The sequence below is a fragment of the Tamandua tetradactyla genome, chromosome 13 (genome assembly GCF_023851605.1).
Source record: "Tamandua tetradactyla isolate mTamTet1 chromosome 13, mTamTet1.pri, whole genome shotgun sequence".
Classification (NCBI taxonomy): Eukaryota; Metazoa; Chordata; class Mammalia; order Pilosa; family Myrmecophagidae; genus Tamandua; species Tamandua tetradactyla.
In genome coordinates, this window is record NC_135339.1 from 53,494,901 (window position 1) to 53,512,235 (window position 17,335).

The window sequence follows — 17,335 nt, forward strand, 5'->3', positions numbered from 1 at the left end:
TTGACTTTTATGATTAAATAGTGAAATTGAGGATTTAGCTGAGAAAGAGATATGGATAGAATAGGTCAAGTTATTATATCTATAAACTTACCCACACTCCAAAACACAAATGATTTTTACTTTAGTGAGTTTGTATCAACATGGTTCCCCTAGCCAATAAAATGTCTGAGACTGCTCTGGAGACTCTCACAGCAGAGATCAGCATGTTTTCAAAGTCATATTGTAAAGATTACCATATGTGGATGGATGTCATATTGTTATTCTGAGACAGTTGATGAAGAAAGAGTCTGAGATTTTAAATGCCACTTCTTGTCACTAAAGGAAATTATATAAAGGGGGCCAGTGGGCAGCTATTTAAAATTTAAAGTATCTCACTGTTGAGAGTTTGGCAAAACTTTTAAAATTAAGATGATTCCCAAACTGAGGGCTAATACCCGATGAAATCCCCATTCTTATGATCTCAAGAATAGTTCAAAGCTCTTTCGTTAAGTACCCATTTCTTCAAAAAAAAAAAGTAGCTTTGCTGAGTGTATTCCGATCATGTTCTCGACAGAATAAGCATATTCTTATATTCAATGCCAATCTCAAAAGCCTAAGGATCTCTTTACAAAAGAATCAGTAGTCTGAAATTGTTATCATGGACACGCAAGACACACGTTATTTTATTTTATAATTATGGAAGAGCACCCATCTTCAAAATTGTTCTGCATGTGAAAATCTTGATGAACTCATACACTAAATTTGAACTTACTATAAAGCACTGATAGTGAAGGACAGAAGGCCTTTTAGGAAGGTAGATTTGCTGACGAATAAACCATATGTCACTTAATGGCAGATATTGTGTCTTTTTCACTTCTGTTTATTTAAGGCCAAGACCAGTGTCTGGCATATAGTAGGGAGTGATAAAATATTGTTTAATGAATGCCTAATGTTTTGTTGGAACAGGTCACTAAGCAAAGGACCCTCAGAGAACATGGAGTTGCCAATTCATAACCACAGAAAAGCGGTCTATTCGATTTCCTTCTCGCCAAGTTTCATTAAGCTCTAGATGCATTCAACTTCAGCACTCCCAGGAACTGTCTTGCCAATCATGACTATTGTTAACAGTTTCACATTTTGCTGCTATACTGGAAACATGCTTTCATCTCTGAATGGCTTCCAAGAAGCTGCAAGGAGGTAGAAATCCTACAGAGAAATCAACTTAGACTCAAGAAGTTTCACTGAATGCTATTTCCTCCTCTCTTTTAGGGCCCAAAGGTGAAATGGACCATTGATGACACAATCTAAGTATAGGCTGGTGTTACATAGGGATGTATCCAAAGGAAAAGTTCAGAATCAGAAAGTGTCAACCAATGCCATGAAACAGAAATCTCCTGTGGTCTGGGAGATGGGAATGTATAAGAAAGTAATCTTCAACTTTCTAGCCAGGATTCTTGTTGACAGATTTTTCTGAGAGATGTTGTTTTAAACTTTTCATTTACTAACTTTAGTTTACTAAATTCCAGAAAAGGTGTTTTCCACACATACTTCTTGAGAATGAGGAATCCAGGGGATAAATCTTTGACCCTCACAACTAAACCTCAAAACTTCGGAAAGAAACACTGTCTGGCCTGACTAGGAGAAACTTGCAAAGGAAAACACCGTGACTTTTGGGGTGATATAATGCTGACAATCTGCATGGAGAAGTACTGAAATGAGTAAGTAAAACTAGTTAGTTCTGAAGTCAACTGCCTACCTCTATATGTGTATCTTATATACCTTGAGAAAAAAAGATATAGCTCAAGGCTTAATAATATACCGGGTGATGTGATGTTCCAAAATTCTTTTAGGTGGCCTTGAATACACAGGTCTTTGTTTAATATTGGGTTTTATGCTGATGAAAGATTTAACTACATCCTATAGCAAAAACCAATTCTGGACATAATAATCTATATTTGTAGTCCTGGGTAGGGAGTATGGATACATTTTGTGCATCTTTCTTATTTATGATGGAATGAAATAAACTGAAAGATTACTGGAGGTTTTCAATACCACAATTTTGGGAAAGAATACGAATGGCAATCACAAAAGCTATTATATCTTTGGCTAGCTAAGTGGTCAAAAACCTTCAATTATATCATTGGGGGAATCATTTCACTTTCTTGTACCACTTAGATTCTGACTTGTTGGTCAGTATATCCCATCCTATGCAGAAATCCATTCTATAACATCTCTGAAAGATGCCAAACCAACCACACCTTGGATATTTACAGCCAGTTCCTTGGCTGAATAGATTTAAAGGCAGTCTGATCTCTTGTAACCTTCTACCTTTTACTGGTCCTAGTTTGTGCAGAAGCCACACAAATCATATCCACTTGCTTTTCTACAGTCTTCCATATAAGTGAGAACAGTAATATGGTTTAATCTTAGTCTTCTTGTATCTCCAGAACAAGCAACTCTAATTTTCTTATCTGTTGCTTGCATAAATTCCAGATGTTCTATTTTTTCTTCCCTCCTCTCAACAAAATTCCTCTTATATCCAATTCATACAATACAATAATAATCTAAGTTTAGCCTGACAGGGCCAATGTACATGGAGCTACCTCCCACGGCCTGAGTGGCATACTACAAATACAGCCCTAAAGTTTTACCTTATTTACCTTATTTAGCTAGAATGCCACAAGTTCTTTTTCAACTTGTCATTCTCCACAACATATCAAAAATACCACCTTTTTCTACCATCAACATCCCTGAATTTCTTGAACCTAATACAAGATTTTACATTTTTTTCTACTGAATAATATTTCTCCACCCCCTGAAGAATATTTAAAATTCTCAAGCCATGGAATGCTTACTACCACCAACCCCTTCCGAGTTCTTAAATTTTAGGGAATGCTATGTGTTTATTTGCTAACGGACATCAAGATGACTTTCTTTCAAAGTTTCTGTCATCTCTTCTTTATTTTTCAGAAATAGATTCAGAGAAGCAGTTTCCTTCACTGAAATCTGCTGTTTTCTTGGGGATTACGACGTAAAGAACATAAGATGCTTCTGCTTTTAGCAACATTAGAACTGCAGCCTCCCTACCATCAATTTGCCTCTACAAGTTTTGTGATCTATAAAAAAAATTGTTCTTAGCCTGTAAGTAAGGATGGGGTGGGGGTGGACTGAAGAAGAAACAATTTTCAGATTAATTTTTCTCATAACAAATGATTTCTCAAATCATACTTATCTAGAAGAAAAGTGTATAATCTGGTTCAATTACAAAAAACAACCAATGGAAGAAAAATCCCTATTAATTTTTATGTTGATGACCTTTTTCATTACTAGAACTTAATCCTATTAATAATAGAACTGATTATTCTTTTAATCGAACTAAATATTTTAGATGAAACAGGTCAAATTTTTTCTAAACTGTTTTTTTATCATGACTCATCTTCTGTGGTCTGCAAAAATCTCACACTCCTAATGTTTCCTGGGAATCAAAACAAAACAACCAAAAGCATGCCCCCCCACCAATAAAACCTCCAAACTTTGAATGGCTAAAAAATTAAAAAAGCATAATCTTTTTCAAAACATATTTTATACATACAAACACAATAAATTGCTTACACACTGACATGACTGATAATTACAAATGAGATTATAAAATGTATTTTTGGTACAGTAAGAGAAAAATGCAGCTGGATGCACTTACTTAAAAATTAGGAAAACAGGTTCTCTCTCATTAATCCAATTAATTTAGAATGAATTTACAAAACTGTTCTTAAAAAAAGTCTCATACACATGGGCTTAAAAGCAGGACTTTTAATGCTTCTGGTTGAATGTGTAGACCCCTTAATAATTTTTAATTTATCAACCTTATAACCTGTGCTTGATAATTTGCATAAACTGTAGGGGTGGGTTGGTTCTAAAGGTTCTTAAATATTATGTTTTCCATTTCAATCTGAGCAACATGAAATATATGGAAAAGGTGCCTTGAAATACTGGGACAGAGCTGGGGGTGGGTGGGGAGCAAAGTCAATAAGATGCTAATCCCATAACCTTTAACCTCTAAATATTACTATTTTCAGATATGAACTCATTAATGCACCAAATTCTTGAAAGGAAGCAACCAAGATCTTCCTTGGTTATTTTTATCCAACAGATCAAGTGTACACAATCTAGGTAACATTATTCTTTGGATTATGTACCAGCTGGTCCTGACAGTTTGCCAAATCAGTCATTTAAATGTTGATTACACGGTCAAACAGGACAGTTAAATTAGCTGAGTTAAGGCAGTGGTGACCACCAAAATTTCAGGAAAAATGACTAAAGAAGTGAGATTTGATTTTAGTACTTTTCTCCTTTTCCTGTCCATTGCCCATCAGTTATTGCTGGTATAGCGCCAACAGAACAGTCCATCAAACCTTCCCTCTCAAAGAGACTTTACAAAGGGAAGCCAACAAAAGTGCAACTGATCAAGAAAGCACATACCTCCTGATATTATTCACATTTTAAAATGAGACCAGGTTAAAGTAAACAAATTTTTAAGTGGTACAAAGTGTAAAAGCAACGCCTGTAACCCAAAATGGGACTGCTCAAAAACGTATCCTTCTGCTTTTTAAAAATATCATCTTAATCAATCATGTAATACAAGAAATAAAAAAAAAATTAGGATTATCAGAGGTATGAGAACCTACTCCCACTTTCACTCACACTTGGCTCACTTGAGGTTTAGATATAGGCACAATCTTTCTTCAAAGCGAAAAGTATAAATGCTATTCGGAAATAATCTGAGTGTCCTCACACTGGTTCTTTCAAATTCTTCAATTAAATTTAATATGCTTAGATGTAAAGTGAACCTAATAAAAAATACTACAAGAAAGTAATGCAAACGACCCAAATCTGAGAATGGAGTAAGGTTAGTTCCAACCTAAATTCCAGACCCAAGCTAAAGTACCTGCACCATCTTTCCTCTCATTCTACTTTCCTCCCAGCCTAAATTAAATCTCAGTTCCCCAAAACTTGCCTGTTCTCAGTTCTAGTCTCTCCAGAACCTTGCTAATGATTGGCTATTCTGATAAACCAATAATACCAATGTGTCAATGGCCAATAAAGATATTACGCCCTAAATTATATCCTTGATTTTACAACGTCCTTAGGAGTTTAACCCAGAGGATTGATAAATTATACTGGAACTTATCAGAAAAAAACGACAGCTTTTGGAGATAACTTGCCTTTCAAATCACAAGATATACTACTCTTACTCTTTTTTGTGTGTAGGGCCTTTTAGGGCAACAAGACCGGAAGTTGGAACAGGTATTGTTGATACTGTAAAACCAAACAAAGCAAAACAAAACAAAAGAACTTCCAGTGAGTGCGACACGCTCGTCTTCTACCCTCAATTTCCTTAATTCCCACTCGACGAGAGCGAGAGCTCCAGGACAGATGTCTTTAGGAGAAAAGACTGGGAGCAGAAGAGCACTGGTTGTCCGGTTTAATGGCCTGAGAGCCCCGAGCCACGGGCGGAAGCGCAGGTGGGGTCCCGAGCGAAGTGAGAGAACGCTGGCCTCGGTTACCTGCGGCGAAGTGGAGCGGGGTGGACTTCCTGCCCGCCGTGTCACGGCTGTTCACCTTTTCGGGCGTCACCAACCTCTTGACTCGTTCCACGTCCCCGTTGCGGCACGCCTCGAACAACTCGCGAGCAGCCGGCTCTACGGCCTCAGCCGCCACGCCCGAGCAGGCCGCGCCCCCACCGGCACAGCGGCGGCCCGACATGATCCTGGCCGCCGCCGCCACCAGCAGCAGCGCCAGCAACGGCAGCAGGAGCCCCGGCCCCGCGAGCAGGAGGGCGAGGCCCCCGGGAGGAGACGCGCTCAGGGCCCGGGCCTCTCGGTTCCCTGCTGTCACCGACCCCGCCGCAGTCCCATGGCCGCGCCGCCGCGCGCCGCCTGCCAGGCCCCGCGATCCCGGGCTACCCCACGGTGGCCGAGGCAGCGCGAACCCGCCGCCCGAGCCCCGAAGCGACGCGGCGGCGGAAGCTGGCAGGGCCTCTCCAGCCAGCTCCGCTGGGCTCCGGGAGCGCACGTTGACGTCGCTCCCGAGCGTGCGCAGTGGCCGCAGATTGGCCAGGAAGGTTTCAGGGACCAGGGCTTCGCGGAGGGGATTGTGGGAAATGTAAGGCGAGCCGCGGCTGCGGGGGCAAGAGGGTCTTCGTCCTACCGCCATCTTTGCGGTAGATTTTCGCTGAAGAGGAATGGCCCGATTTATTGTCTTTTTTAAATACGTGAACTTTCTGAGTTGATTTTCCTTACTGTGATTACAGTGAAAAAGAGCCCTTGAAAGTTTTGTCGCGACCCAGGAATCTTGTATATTCTTTTGGAAATTTTAGTATGGAAAATTTGCCCCCCCCCCCCCCCTTTTTTGAGTTTCTACAACCCCTTTCTTCTGGAAGGTTTGTTTTCCGTTTTCTTTTCTGCGTCTCTTTCCATCCGCGCAACTGCTTTTTACAAAAAAAAACAGTTTTTTCTTGTAAGCCATTTCTCAGAAAGCAGTTGTTCACTCAATGAGAAGTTTGGATGAGCTGCCCCAAGATAATTTAAAGGAAACTAGGATAACAATGAAAGTTTATTCCAGTTCTGAATTAATACTTGGGAGGGATGGCTCTGATTAATTACTCTTCCCACAGTTATTAGCTCAGGACGGACTAAACAGCCCGTTCCTAGATCAGTATTGTGGTTGACATGACTGAGATTCGGATGTACCTGGTGTAAAAGCACTGGCAAAAAGGCTTTTCTTGAGTGTAATTTTTTTTTCTGTTACTGACAAGCCCAAGAAAAGTAGTTTAATTTAGACGCGTAAGGTAGTGTTACGTGATCATGTATTTTGCCTCAAGAAGCTGAGATTTTGAAAGAGGTATGCTTACACGAAATGATACGTGTTGACCTTTGGCAGGTTGACATTTCCCCTTGTGCTTCTTAACCTGCGTCTCAGGAAATCCAGTTTTTGTATGGGAGTGTGAGTCACTACTGTGCCGTGAGAGAGGAGAACTGCATTTTATTTTTAAGCATTTAAATAAATACGTGACTTATACATGAACAAAACACTATATATAGCATAAATTTATGTTGCCTATTAATAAAATGAATACCCATGAATCCACCTACTATTAGAACACTGTCAATATCTGTGTCTATCATTACATTTCCCCGTTTCCTTTCCTTGCCAAATATATTCCCAATTTTTATCATTTATTAATTTGTGTTTATCATTCCCTTGTCATGTTTCTATACCTAAAGAAATATTGTTCAATTTTGCTTTTCGTGCTTTATAAAATGTAGGTCTTTGTGGTCTTTTTTTGCTTAAGGAAATGTTCATGACTCATTTAGGCATTTTCATTATTTTGTAGTGTTGCATTCTGTGAATATACAAAAAATTTACAATCCTATTGGATATTTGGGCTGTTCCCAGTTTTTTTGTTATTATGAAAAGTGATGTTATGAACATTCTTACACATTCTCCTGGTACACTCGTGCAAGAATTTAGTGAGTGGTTTTGAAACATTTTGACCACTACTTGTGATACAGGAAATACAGTTAATGTCTTCTACCATTGAACACACATATGTGAAACAAAAGATTCATAAAACAAACAATATTCACCTCTCAAATGTTGGAAAAAATACTATTGTGCGCTGGTTTGAAACTATTTAAAGGATTCCATTAAACTAATCAAGATCCACCTATGTATCCCAGAAAAAAGCCATGTCTTATTTCCTGATCCAATCTTAGTGTGGCTGGGGGGCAGGTACGGGGAATCGAACCCAGTCTCCGGAATGGCAGACGAGAGCTCTGCCTGCTGAGCCACTCAGCCTGCCCCAGCTGTTTCTTTTAATCCTGATTCAATACTTGTGTTGGTTTGCAAGCTGCCAGAATGCATTTTACGAGATCTGGAATGGCTTTTATAAAGGGGGATTTAGTAAATTACAAGTTCACAGTTCTAAGCCTGTGGAAATGTCCAGATTAAGGCATCCAGGGAAAGATGCCTTAATTCATGAAAGACTGATGCATCTGCAACACCTCTGTCAGTTGGGAAAGCACAACTGGTCCCTTGCTTTGGGCTCTGTTGCTTTCAGCCTCTGTTCCTGTGGGGGTTCCTCACTTTACTTCTCCAGGGCTGGCTTTCATCTCTTGGCTTCCCTTGGCTCTCCCCAGGTTCTGGCTTGCTTAATATCTCATAATATCTCTGGCTTGCTTAATATCAACATCTACTGGGCTTGAAGCATCTCCAAACATCCATGTCTCTGTTCTCCATGTGTCCGCATCTGTGTTAGCTCTGCTGTGAAGTTTCTGTCAGCTCTGAGGCTTCTGTTATTTCTCTAGGCTCTGCTCCAAAGTCTCTGTTGGTTCTCTCTGTCCTTCCTGTCAGCTTTGTTGTTTCTGACTCTCTCCAAAATGTTTCCTCTTTTAAAGGATTCCATTAAACTAATCAAGACCCACCTGCAATGGGTGGAGTCACATCTCCATCTTAATCAAAAGTTAATACCCACAATTGGGCGTGCCACAACGCCACGAAGATAATCTAATCAAGTCCCAATTTACGGTGCTGAATGTGGATTAAAAGAAACTGCTGTTCCACAAAATTGGCTCAGGATTAAAACATGGCTTTTCTGGAGTACATAATATTTTCGAACTGACACAACACTGTAGGGTGGGGATTTTTTATTAGATTATCTCCATGGAGATGTGTCGTGCCCATTGTGTGTGGCCTTTTGTTTAGATGGAGGTGACTCCACCCATTCAGGATGGGTCTTGATTAGTTCACTCGAATCCTTTAAAAGGGGAAACATTCTGAAGAAACCTCACATTAAGATGCTTGAAGTATAGTTGCTTCATAGCTGACAGAAACATGAATGTTTGGAGATGCTTGGAGTGCTGACAGAGAGAGCAGATTCCTAGACATGGGCAGATCCCAGCTTACTTCACCATGTACCTTCCCGTGAAATGCTAAGTAAGCCAGAACCCAGATTTGTGTCCCATAGGAACTAAGTGAAGGACCACAGACATTTAGAGAGGAAACCACTGGTGTCAGAAGCTGGAAGCAACAAATCTAGAACAAGAATTGACAGATGCCAGCCACATGGTTTCCCAGATCAGCCTTCCTTCAGCTATCTTTCTCTGAATGCCTTTGGACATATTTATGGCCTTAGAACTGTAAACTTATAACTTATTAAATTCCCTTTTAAAAGCTTTTCTATTTCTGGTATATTGCATTCCTACAACTTAACAAACACTAGAATAGAACTACCTAGGAGTGTAATTGCTGAGTCATAGGGAATGTGAATGTTCATTTTACAAAGTAATACCAAATTGCTTTTCAAAGAGATGGTTGTATTGTACATGCAGCTCAGCAGCCCGTAGGAGTTTTTGTTGATCTGCTCTCATTAGCCCAGGGCAATGTGATCTTAATTTTTCCAATAATCTATCAGTAAAATGATATCTCAAAGAGGCCTTAGTCTGTAGTTTTTAAAATAGCAAATTAAGTTGAATATCTTTTCATACGTTTAATGACTATTTGTATTTCTTTTATGGTAAAATGCCTATTCAGGTCATTTGCCAATTTTTCTATTGGCTTATTTGCTTTTTTCTATTGATTGGTAGGAGTTCTTTATATTCTGTACACTAATCCTATGTCAGTTACATGTGTTAAAAACATCTTGTTTGTGTTTCTAGTTTGTTTTTTTAATTTTCTCAGTGAAAAGATGTCTCAATTTTAATATAGTTGAATTTATAAATCTTTTTGTTTCGAGTTTGTGTGTGTGTGTTTAAGAAATTCTCCCTTGCCCCCAAATCATAAAGAGAGTCTTTATTTTATTCTAAAAGTTTAAAGTTTTGCCTTTCACATTTAAGTCTTTTATCCTTCTGAACTTGATTTTGGGGTATTCAATTTCCAGTCTTTTTTCTCCATATGGATAACAAATTGCCCTAGCACCATTTATGAAATACTCCTTCCTTTTAGAAGAGAGCTGCAGTGTCACATTAAGCTGCCATACATTCATGAGTCTGTTTCTGGACTCTACTTCTGTCCAATGATTGATTTATATATCCAATATCATACGATCTTAGTTAATATAACTTTAATAAATTTTGATACCTGGTAGTGCAAATCCCTCACTTTCTTCTTCTTTGCTTTTTTTGAGATTTTGCTCTTCCATATAAATTTTAGAATCAGAGTTTCAAGTTCCTTGAAAACCCCTTTGGGATTTTTATAGATTTGCATTCAATTTATGGAACAATCTGGGGACAATTGCTTTCTTAGGGATATTGAAATCCTCCCTGTACTTGAACATGATACATCTCTTCATTTATTTAGCCCTTCCTTAATGAATCTCAATAAATTTTTACAATTTCCTTTGTAAAGGTCTTGCACATTCTAGTTTTGTTGCTATTGTAAACGATATTTTTTTAAAAATATGGTTTATGAAACTACTATAAAAAGTCATTTTTGAAGTACTTGGAGATACTTTACTATGGACTGGATATTAAATGATGTTAGGATATTAATGTTAATTTAATTAGATCACCGTGGTTAAATGGTGTTCATTGTGGTAGAAAAAAAAGGACTTTATTAGAAATTCATGCTAAAATATTTATTGATGAAGTAACATTTAAAAAAATTATATTTAACTTTTTTATAAAATAAAGTAACTATCATCATGATCGACTTTTTTCTTTTTTGTGAAAAATAACATATATACAAAACAATACATTTCAAAGCACAGCGTAACAATTGGTTGTAGAACAGATTTCAGAGTTTGGTGTGGGTTACAATTACGCAATTTTAGGTTTTTACTTCTAGCTGCTCTAAGATATTGGAGACTAAAAAAAATGTCAATATAATGATTTAGCAATCATATACATTTGTTAAACTCTGCCTTCTCTGTATAAATCCACCATCATCTTTGATTTTTCTCCCACTCTTTAGGGGTATTTGGGCTATGGTTTCCATTCTAATTTTTCTTGTTGGAAGGGGCTGTTGATAATAAAGGATAGGGAGATAGAACTAGTTGATGTTTTGGAGAGGCTGGCCTCTCTGCATTTCAGGACTTATCTGGTCCAGGGACCCATCTGGAGGTTGTAGGTTTCTGGAAAGTTACCCTAGTGCATGGAACCTTTGTAGAATCTTACAGAATGCCCTAGATGTTCTTTAGGATTGGCAGGAATGGTTTTGGTTGGGATTTGGCAAGCTATGATAGGTAGCAATGTCTAACTGAAGCTTGCGTAAGAGTGACCTCCAGATTAGCCTCTAGACCCTATTTGAACTCGCTCAGCTACTGATACCTTATTTGTTATACTTCTTTCCCCCTTTTTGATCAGGATGACATTACATGTTTTCTATGTGTTTGTTTTATAAATCTCAAGGGATTTATTTTAAGAAATTGGCTCATGTTAGCAAGTCCTAAATATATAGGGCAGGCTGCCGGCAGTCTGGAAACTCAGCGGGAGATGCTGCTGCAGTCTTGAGGCAGAATTTCTTCTCCTGAAGGCCCATTTTGTCTTCAATTGACTGGATGAGGCCCACCCACATTACCAAGGATGTTTTCCTTAAGGTCAGCTGGTTGTAGGTATTAACCACATTTACAAAATACCACCCCAGCAACACTAACATCGGTGTTTGATTAAATAACTTGGCTCTACTGTCCAGCCAAGAGGACACAAATTAACCATCACACGTGGTGACCAAGCATCTCTGGCAGGGAGACTGGCAGGCTCTGTGGACTCTTGGGAACTATCCCTCCACCCTGCATTCCAGAGCAGACCAGGTGGATAGCTTGCCCTCTTCAAGGATGGTCTCCATGGTAAATCCTGGAACAGACTGTGTGTTGCCTACTTCTCCCTGGAACTCTGCTCTCATGAAATGTGCAGCAAGGCCAGGGCCCCATACATCCTCTCTTCCCACAAGAGGTGATACCCATATGTCTGCTTGCCCCTCTCTGCCCTCTTCAGGGAAGCAAGGGAAGGAGCCACCACAATGCCTTTGGGTCCAGGAGCTGGCCTGGGAGTGCCTGACTGCCCTCAGGGTCCAGGTTCAAGGGAAATCCCATCCCAGGCAAGTTGAAGCTTGGTCAAATTAATTGTCCAAGGACCACCAGGAGTCAACCCCTAATCTTGAGGTGACCTGTCAGCAAGCATGAAAAAAAAACGGTGATTGTGCTTGTCCAAATAACCCAGTGTGGGTCACCAGCAGGAAGGACCCTCCTGAGGGGCCTCCAAATCCAGCAGGATAGTCTGGTGCAGCATGACCAGACTTGGACTTCAGGCATGCCATTGCTCAGAGCCCTCTTGGCATGTCTAGGACAGCTTCCTGACTCCCAAGGACACAGCCAGGCCTCCCAGCCTCCCACCCCAACCCACTTCCACAGATGCCTTGGATCCTGTTCTAGTTTGCAAGCTGCCGGAATGCAACATACCAGAAACGGAACAACCTTTAAAAAGAGGAATTTATTAAGTTGTAAATTCAAAGTTCTAAGACTATGAAAAATGTCCAAATTAAAGCAAGGCAATGAGAATGTCCAAATTTTCATTGGCACCAGGGAAAGATACCTTGGTTCAACAAGGCCAATGGCCTTCAGGGTTTCTCTCTCATCTGCTAGCTTACTCTCTTCATTTCATTAGGCTTCTTCAACAGCTTCCCTGGCTCTGTCTATTCTGTTGGTTCTTGTGGCTTCTTTTCATTCTAATGACTCTAAAGCTTTTTCCAAAATGGTTCCCTCTTAAAGGGCTCCAGTAAGCAACCCCACCTTAAATGGGTGGAGACACATTTTCATGGAAACCATCTAATTAAAATTGAGTAGGTCCTATCTCCATGGAAACAATAAAAAAGTTTCCACCCAGCAATATTGAATGAGGATTAAAGGACATGGCTTTTCTGGGGTACATAATAGCTTCAAATTGGCACATTTCACCCTTTGGTTCTTTCCAAATGCAAAATACAGTCATTCCATAACAATATCAGAAAGCTTAAACCTGTTCAGTAACAATACAAAGTCAGAAACAGTACAAAAATCTCATCAAAGTCAGCTAAAGGCATGGTGGGTCCTAAGGCAAAATTCTCCCCTAGCTCTCGACCTGTAAAAAAACTCGTAACAAGTTATCTGCTGCCAATGTACAAAGGAGGAACAGCCATAGGATACATGTTTCCATTTCCACAGGAAGGAACTGAAGGGAACACAGGGGTTGTTCCTGGACCCAAGCAGTTTTGAAAACGTGCAGGACAAACTCCATTAGATTTCATAGTCTGAGAGCCATTTATCTTTAGGGTTTTAGATAGCAGCAGTCTCACCCTTTCTAAGGGCCTATACAGTGGCCTGCCTCTTTCTGAATGCAACCTTGGGGGACAATTGGGAGACCACCTTTTTCTCAGCTCCACCGTCTCCAAGCAGTGGGGCCACAGCCAGGTTCTCTGCCATCTCTGGGGCACACACTCAACCCTCCAAAATAATGTGGTGGCAGCCAGGCTCTCCCCAATCTCCAAGGAATGTGCTCCACCCTCTTCAGAGCCTGGGACACAACTCTTCCCAAATAATGAGGTGGAAGATCCATCCTCTGCTTTTAGGGCAAACTCACCCTCTCCAAGTACTTGGGTACCCCCGAAAATGGTATATTCTTTTAATCCCTTCTTGTGGGTGCAAACTATTGTGGGTGGGATCTTTTGGTTAGGTTGTTTCAATTGGGATGTGACCCACCCAATTCAAGGTAGGTCTTAGTCCTTCACTAAAGCCTTTTATGAGAGGATAGAAGGAGGAAACACCAAGAGAGGGAAAGCTAAGAGAGAAACGCCCTGGTGATGCTAAGAAAGGACCCATAGATGCATAGAGAGAAGCCTCCAGAACCAGGAGCTGAAAGCGACAGAACCTGGGAGTGTGGAACCAGCAGATGCCAGCCATGTGCCTTCCCATGTAACAGAGGAACCCTGGATGCTAGCAGCCTTTCTTTAGAGAAGGTATCTTCCTCTTGATGCCTTAATTTGGACATTTTCATGGCCTGAGAACTATAAAATTGTAAAGTAGTAAATCCCTATTGTAAAAGTAAAAAATAATAATTAGTTGCTGATGTTTAAAAATTGTCAGCTGTGCTGCAGAAGTCTGGATTTCTGGCTTTTCCAGGGGGGAAATTGAAAAAAAAATTGGCATTACTGGACCCACATTCACATGTGGCATTAATTGACTATAGCTACAGAGGAGCTGCCCCTACAAGCAGGATATGGCCTTTCCAACCTACCCCAGTCCTTGAAATTTATTACTTTTTTATATATATGTTGTTTTTCACAAAGAAGAAAATAAATCGATTGTGATGATAAATGCACAACTATACGATGATGTGATGAACCATTGATTGCATACTTTGGATGTGTGCAATTGAAAAATTTTTTTCAATTTTCCCCCCTAGAGAAGCCAGAAATCCAGACTTATACAGCACATCTGACAATTTTTAAACATCAGCAACTAATTATTATTATCATTATTTTTGCTTTTACACTAGGGATTTATTACTTTACAATTTTATAGTTCTCTCACAATCTTGGATTATATCCCTAACTCAAGACTGGGCATTGGTTGTCTTGTATCAGTGCATATGTGCTATTATTTTTATTTTTATTTTTTTATTAATTAACAGAAAAAAAGAAATTAACCCAACATTTAGAAATCACACCACTCTACACATGCAATCAGCAATTCTGAACGTCATCACATAGATGCATGATCATCGTTTCTTAGTACATTTGCATCGGTTTAGAAGAACTAGCAACACAACAGAAAAAGATATTGAATGTTAATATAGAGAAAAGAAATAAAAGTAATACTAATAGTAAAACAAACAAACAAACAAACAAAAAAACCTATAGCTCAGATGCAGCTTCATTCAGTGTTTTAACATGATTACTTTACAATTAGGTATTATTGTGCTGTCCATTTTTGAGTTTTTGTATCTAGTCCTGTTGCACAGTCTGTATCCCTTCAGCTCCAATTACCCATTATCTTACCCTGTTTCTAACTCCTGCTGGACTCTGTTACCAATGACATATTCCAAGTTTATTCTCGAATGTCCGTTCACATCAGTGGGACCATACAGTATTTGTCCTTTAGTTTTTGGCTGGACTCACTCAGCATAATGTTCTCTAGGTCCATCCATGTTATTACATGCTTCATAAGTTTATCCTGTCTTAAAGCTGCATAATATTCCATCGTATGTATATACCACAGTTTGTTTAGCCATTCTTCTGTTGATGGACATTTTGGCTGTTTCCATCTCTTTGCAATTGTAAATAACGCTGCTATAAACATTGGTGTGCAAATGTCCGTTTGTGTCTTTGCCCTTAAGTCCTTTGAGTAGATACCCAGCAATGGTATTGCTGGGTCGTATGGCAATTCTATATTCAGCTTTTTGAGGAACCGCCAAACTGCCTTCCACAGTGGTTGCACCATTTGACATTCCCACCAACAGTGGATAAGTGTGCCTCTTTCTCTGCATCCTCTCCAGCACTTGTCATTTTCTGTTTTGTTGATAATGGCCATTCTGGTGGGTGTGAGATGATATCTCATTGTGGTTTTGATATGCATTTCTCTAATGGCCAGGGACATTGAGCATCTCTTCATGTGCCTTTTGGCCATTTGTATTTCCTCTTCTGGTAGGTGTCTGTTCAAGTCTTTTTCCCATTTTGTAATTGGGATGGCTGTCTTTTTGTTGTTGAGTTGAACAATCTCTTTATAAATTCTGGATACTAGACCTTTATCTGATATATCATTTCCAAATATTATCTCCCATTGTGTAGGCTGTCTTTCTACTTTCTTGATGAAGTTCTTCGATGCACAAAAGTGTTTAATTTTGAGGAGCTCCCATTTATTTATTTCCTTCTTCAGTGCTCTTGCTTTAGGTTTAAGGTCCATAAAACTGCCTTCAATTGTAAGTTTCATAAGATATCTCCCTACATTTTCCTCAGCTATTATTTTATATATATATAGTATAAGAAATAGCTATGTCTCTATCAAAAAAAAGAGAAAATGGAAGACACATATGGAAGATGTTTCAGTTTACTAAAGCTGGCAGAATGCAATATATCAGAAATGGGTTGGCTTTTTCAATGGGGATTATTAGTTTACAAATTCACATTTCTCAGGCCATGAAAATGTCCAGATTAAGGCATCAAGAGGAAGATACCTTCTCTGAAGAAAGGCTGCTGTCATCCAGGATTCCTCTGTCACATGAGAAGACCCATGGCAACATCTGCTGGTCCTTCTCTCCTGGGTTCTGGTTTCAGTGGCTTTCTCTCTGCTCTTCTGGTGGCTTTCCTCTCTTTTATCCTCTCACAAAGGACTCCAGTAAAGTATTAAGACTCACCTTGAATGGGTGGTCAACTCTCAATTGAAAAAACCTAAACCAAGAGGTCCCACCCACAACAGATCTGTACCCACAAGAACAGATTAAAAGCACATGGCTTTTTCTGGGGTACATAACAGCTCTAACCTACCACAAAAGGTGATATATTTCTCATAGCCCCGTCATTCATTTATATCTCTTATTTGGACTTGCAGGCACCTGGGTTTGAAACTATCTGAAACATACAAAACATTTTTCAATATCTCCTATAAGAGATCCCCTTCCAACACGCATCCAGCCTCTTCAGAATAATGTAGCATGCACTAGTGTTAGTTGGAAAAAACCTAAAAGAATACTAAATTAATCAAGAAGCTAACTGGAATAGACTATTAACTACTTCAGCCTCTTCACTGTAATACGGGTTGGAACAAAATAAAAAATGTTAAAACTCTCACTCTGCTTTTAAGTCAGTGACTTTTTTTTTTTTTTTTTAAATAGTAGAGTCAGGAAGGTACTTCAGTAAACCGAGATTGGGTCAGTTTGAACCAGGTGTCCAAAACTCCACCTCTTGACTGCTTAGGAAATGAATGAAGCTCTTAGGGAGAAAGCCATAGGTGTGGAGAGGAAAGCAAAGCATCCAGTCCAGCAAATGTCCTAGGGTATCAAGAACAGCCAAACTCAGCCTCCCTTAGGTCCAGACTGCTTGCCCAGGCCTAAAATGTAGGCAGCACAAAAGGGTTTTCAGTGAGGGGAGTAAGCAGCACTGTCAGGGGTGTGAAGTCGGGGAAGCAAGTTAGAATCTGGCCTTGACAAATGCAAAATGGAGGAAGAGAGACGCCTTCCACACAGATATCATTCTGTTGTGGCTAGTGCCACATTATTTTCTCTTGAGAGAGACAGAAACCTTCGGGACTTTCTAAATAAAGGATCAAGGGTAGGCAACAGTGGCTCAGTGGCAGAATTCTCGCCTGTCATGCTGGAGACCTGGGCTCAATTCC

At 39.6% G+C, this 17,335-nt stretch overlaps 1 protein-coding gene across 2 annotated transcripts in view; it reads right to left on the reverse strand.

The window, feature by feature from the left end:
• TNKS2 (tankyrase 2) overlaps positions 1 to 5,754 on the reverse strand; it is a 72,345-nt gene extending 66,591 nt beyond the window's left edge. For both annotated transcript variants that reach the window (XM_077125453.1, XM_077125452.1), the window contains exon 1: positions 5,541 to 5,754. In XM_077125453.1, the coding sequence (XP_076981568.1) occupies positions 5,541 to 5,739 (199 nt within the window). In that variant the 5' untranslated portion in view covers positions 5,740 to 5,754. The remainder of the gene's footprint in view (positions 1 to 5,540) is intronic.
• Between the last annotated feature and the right edge of the window lie 11,581 nt (positions 5,755 to 17,335).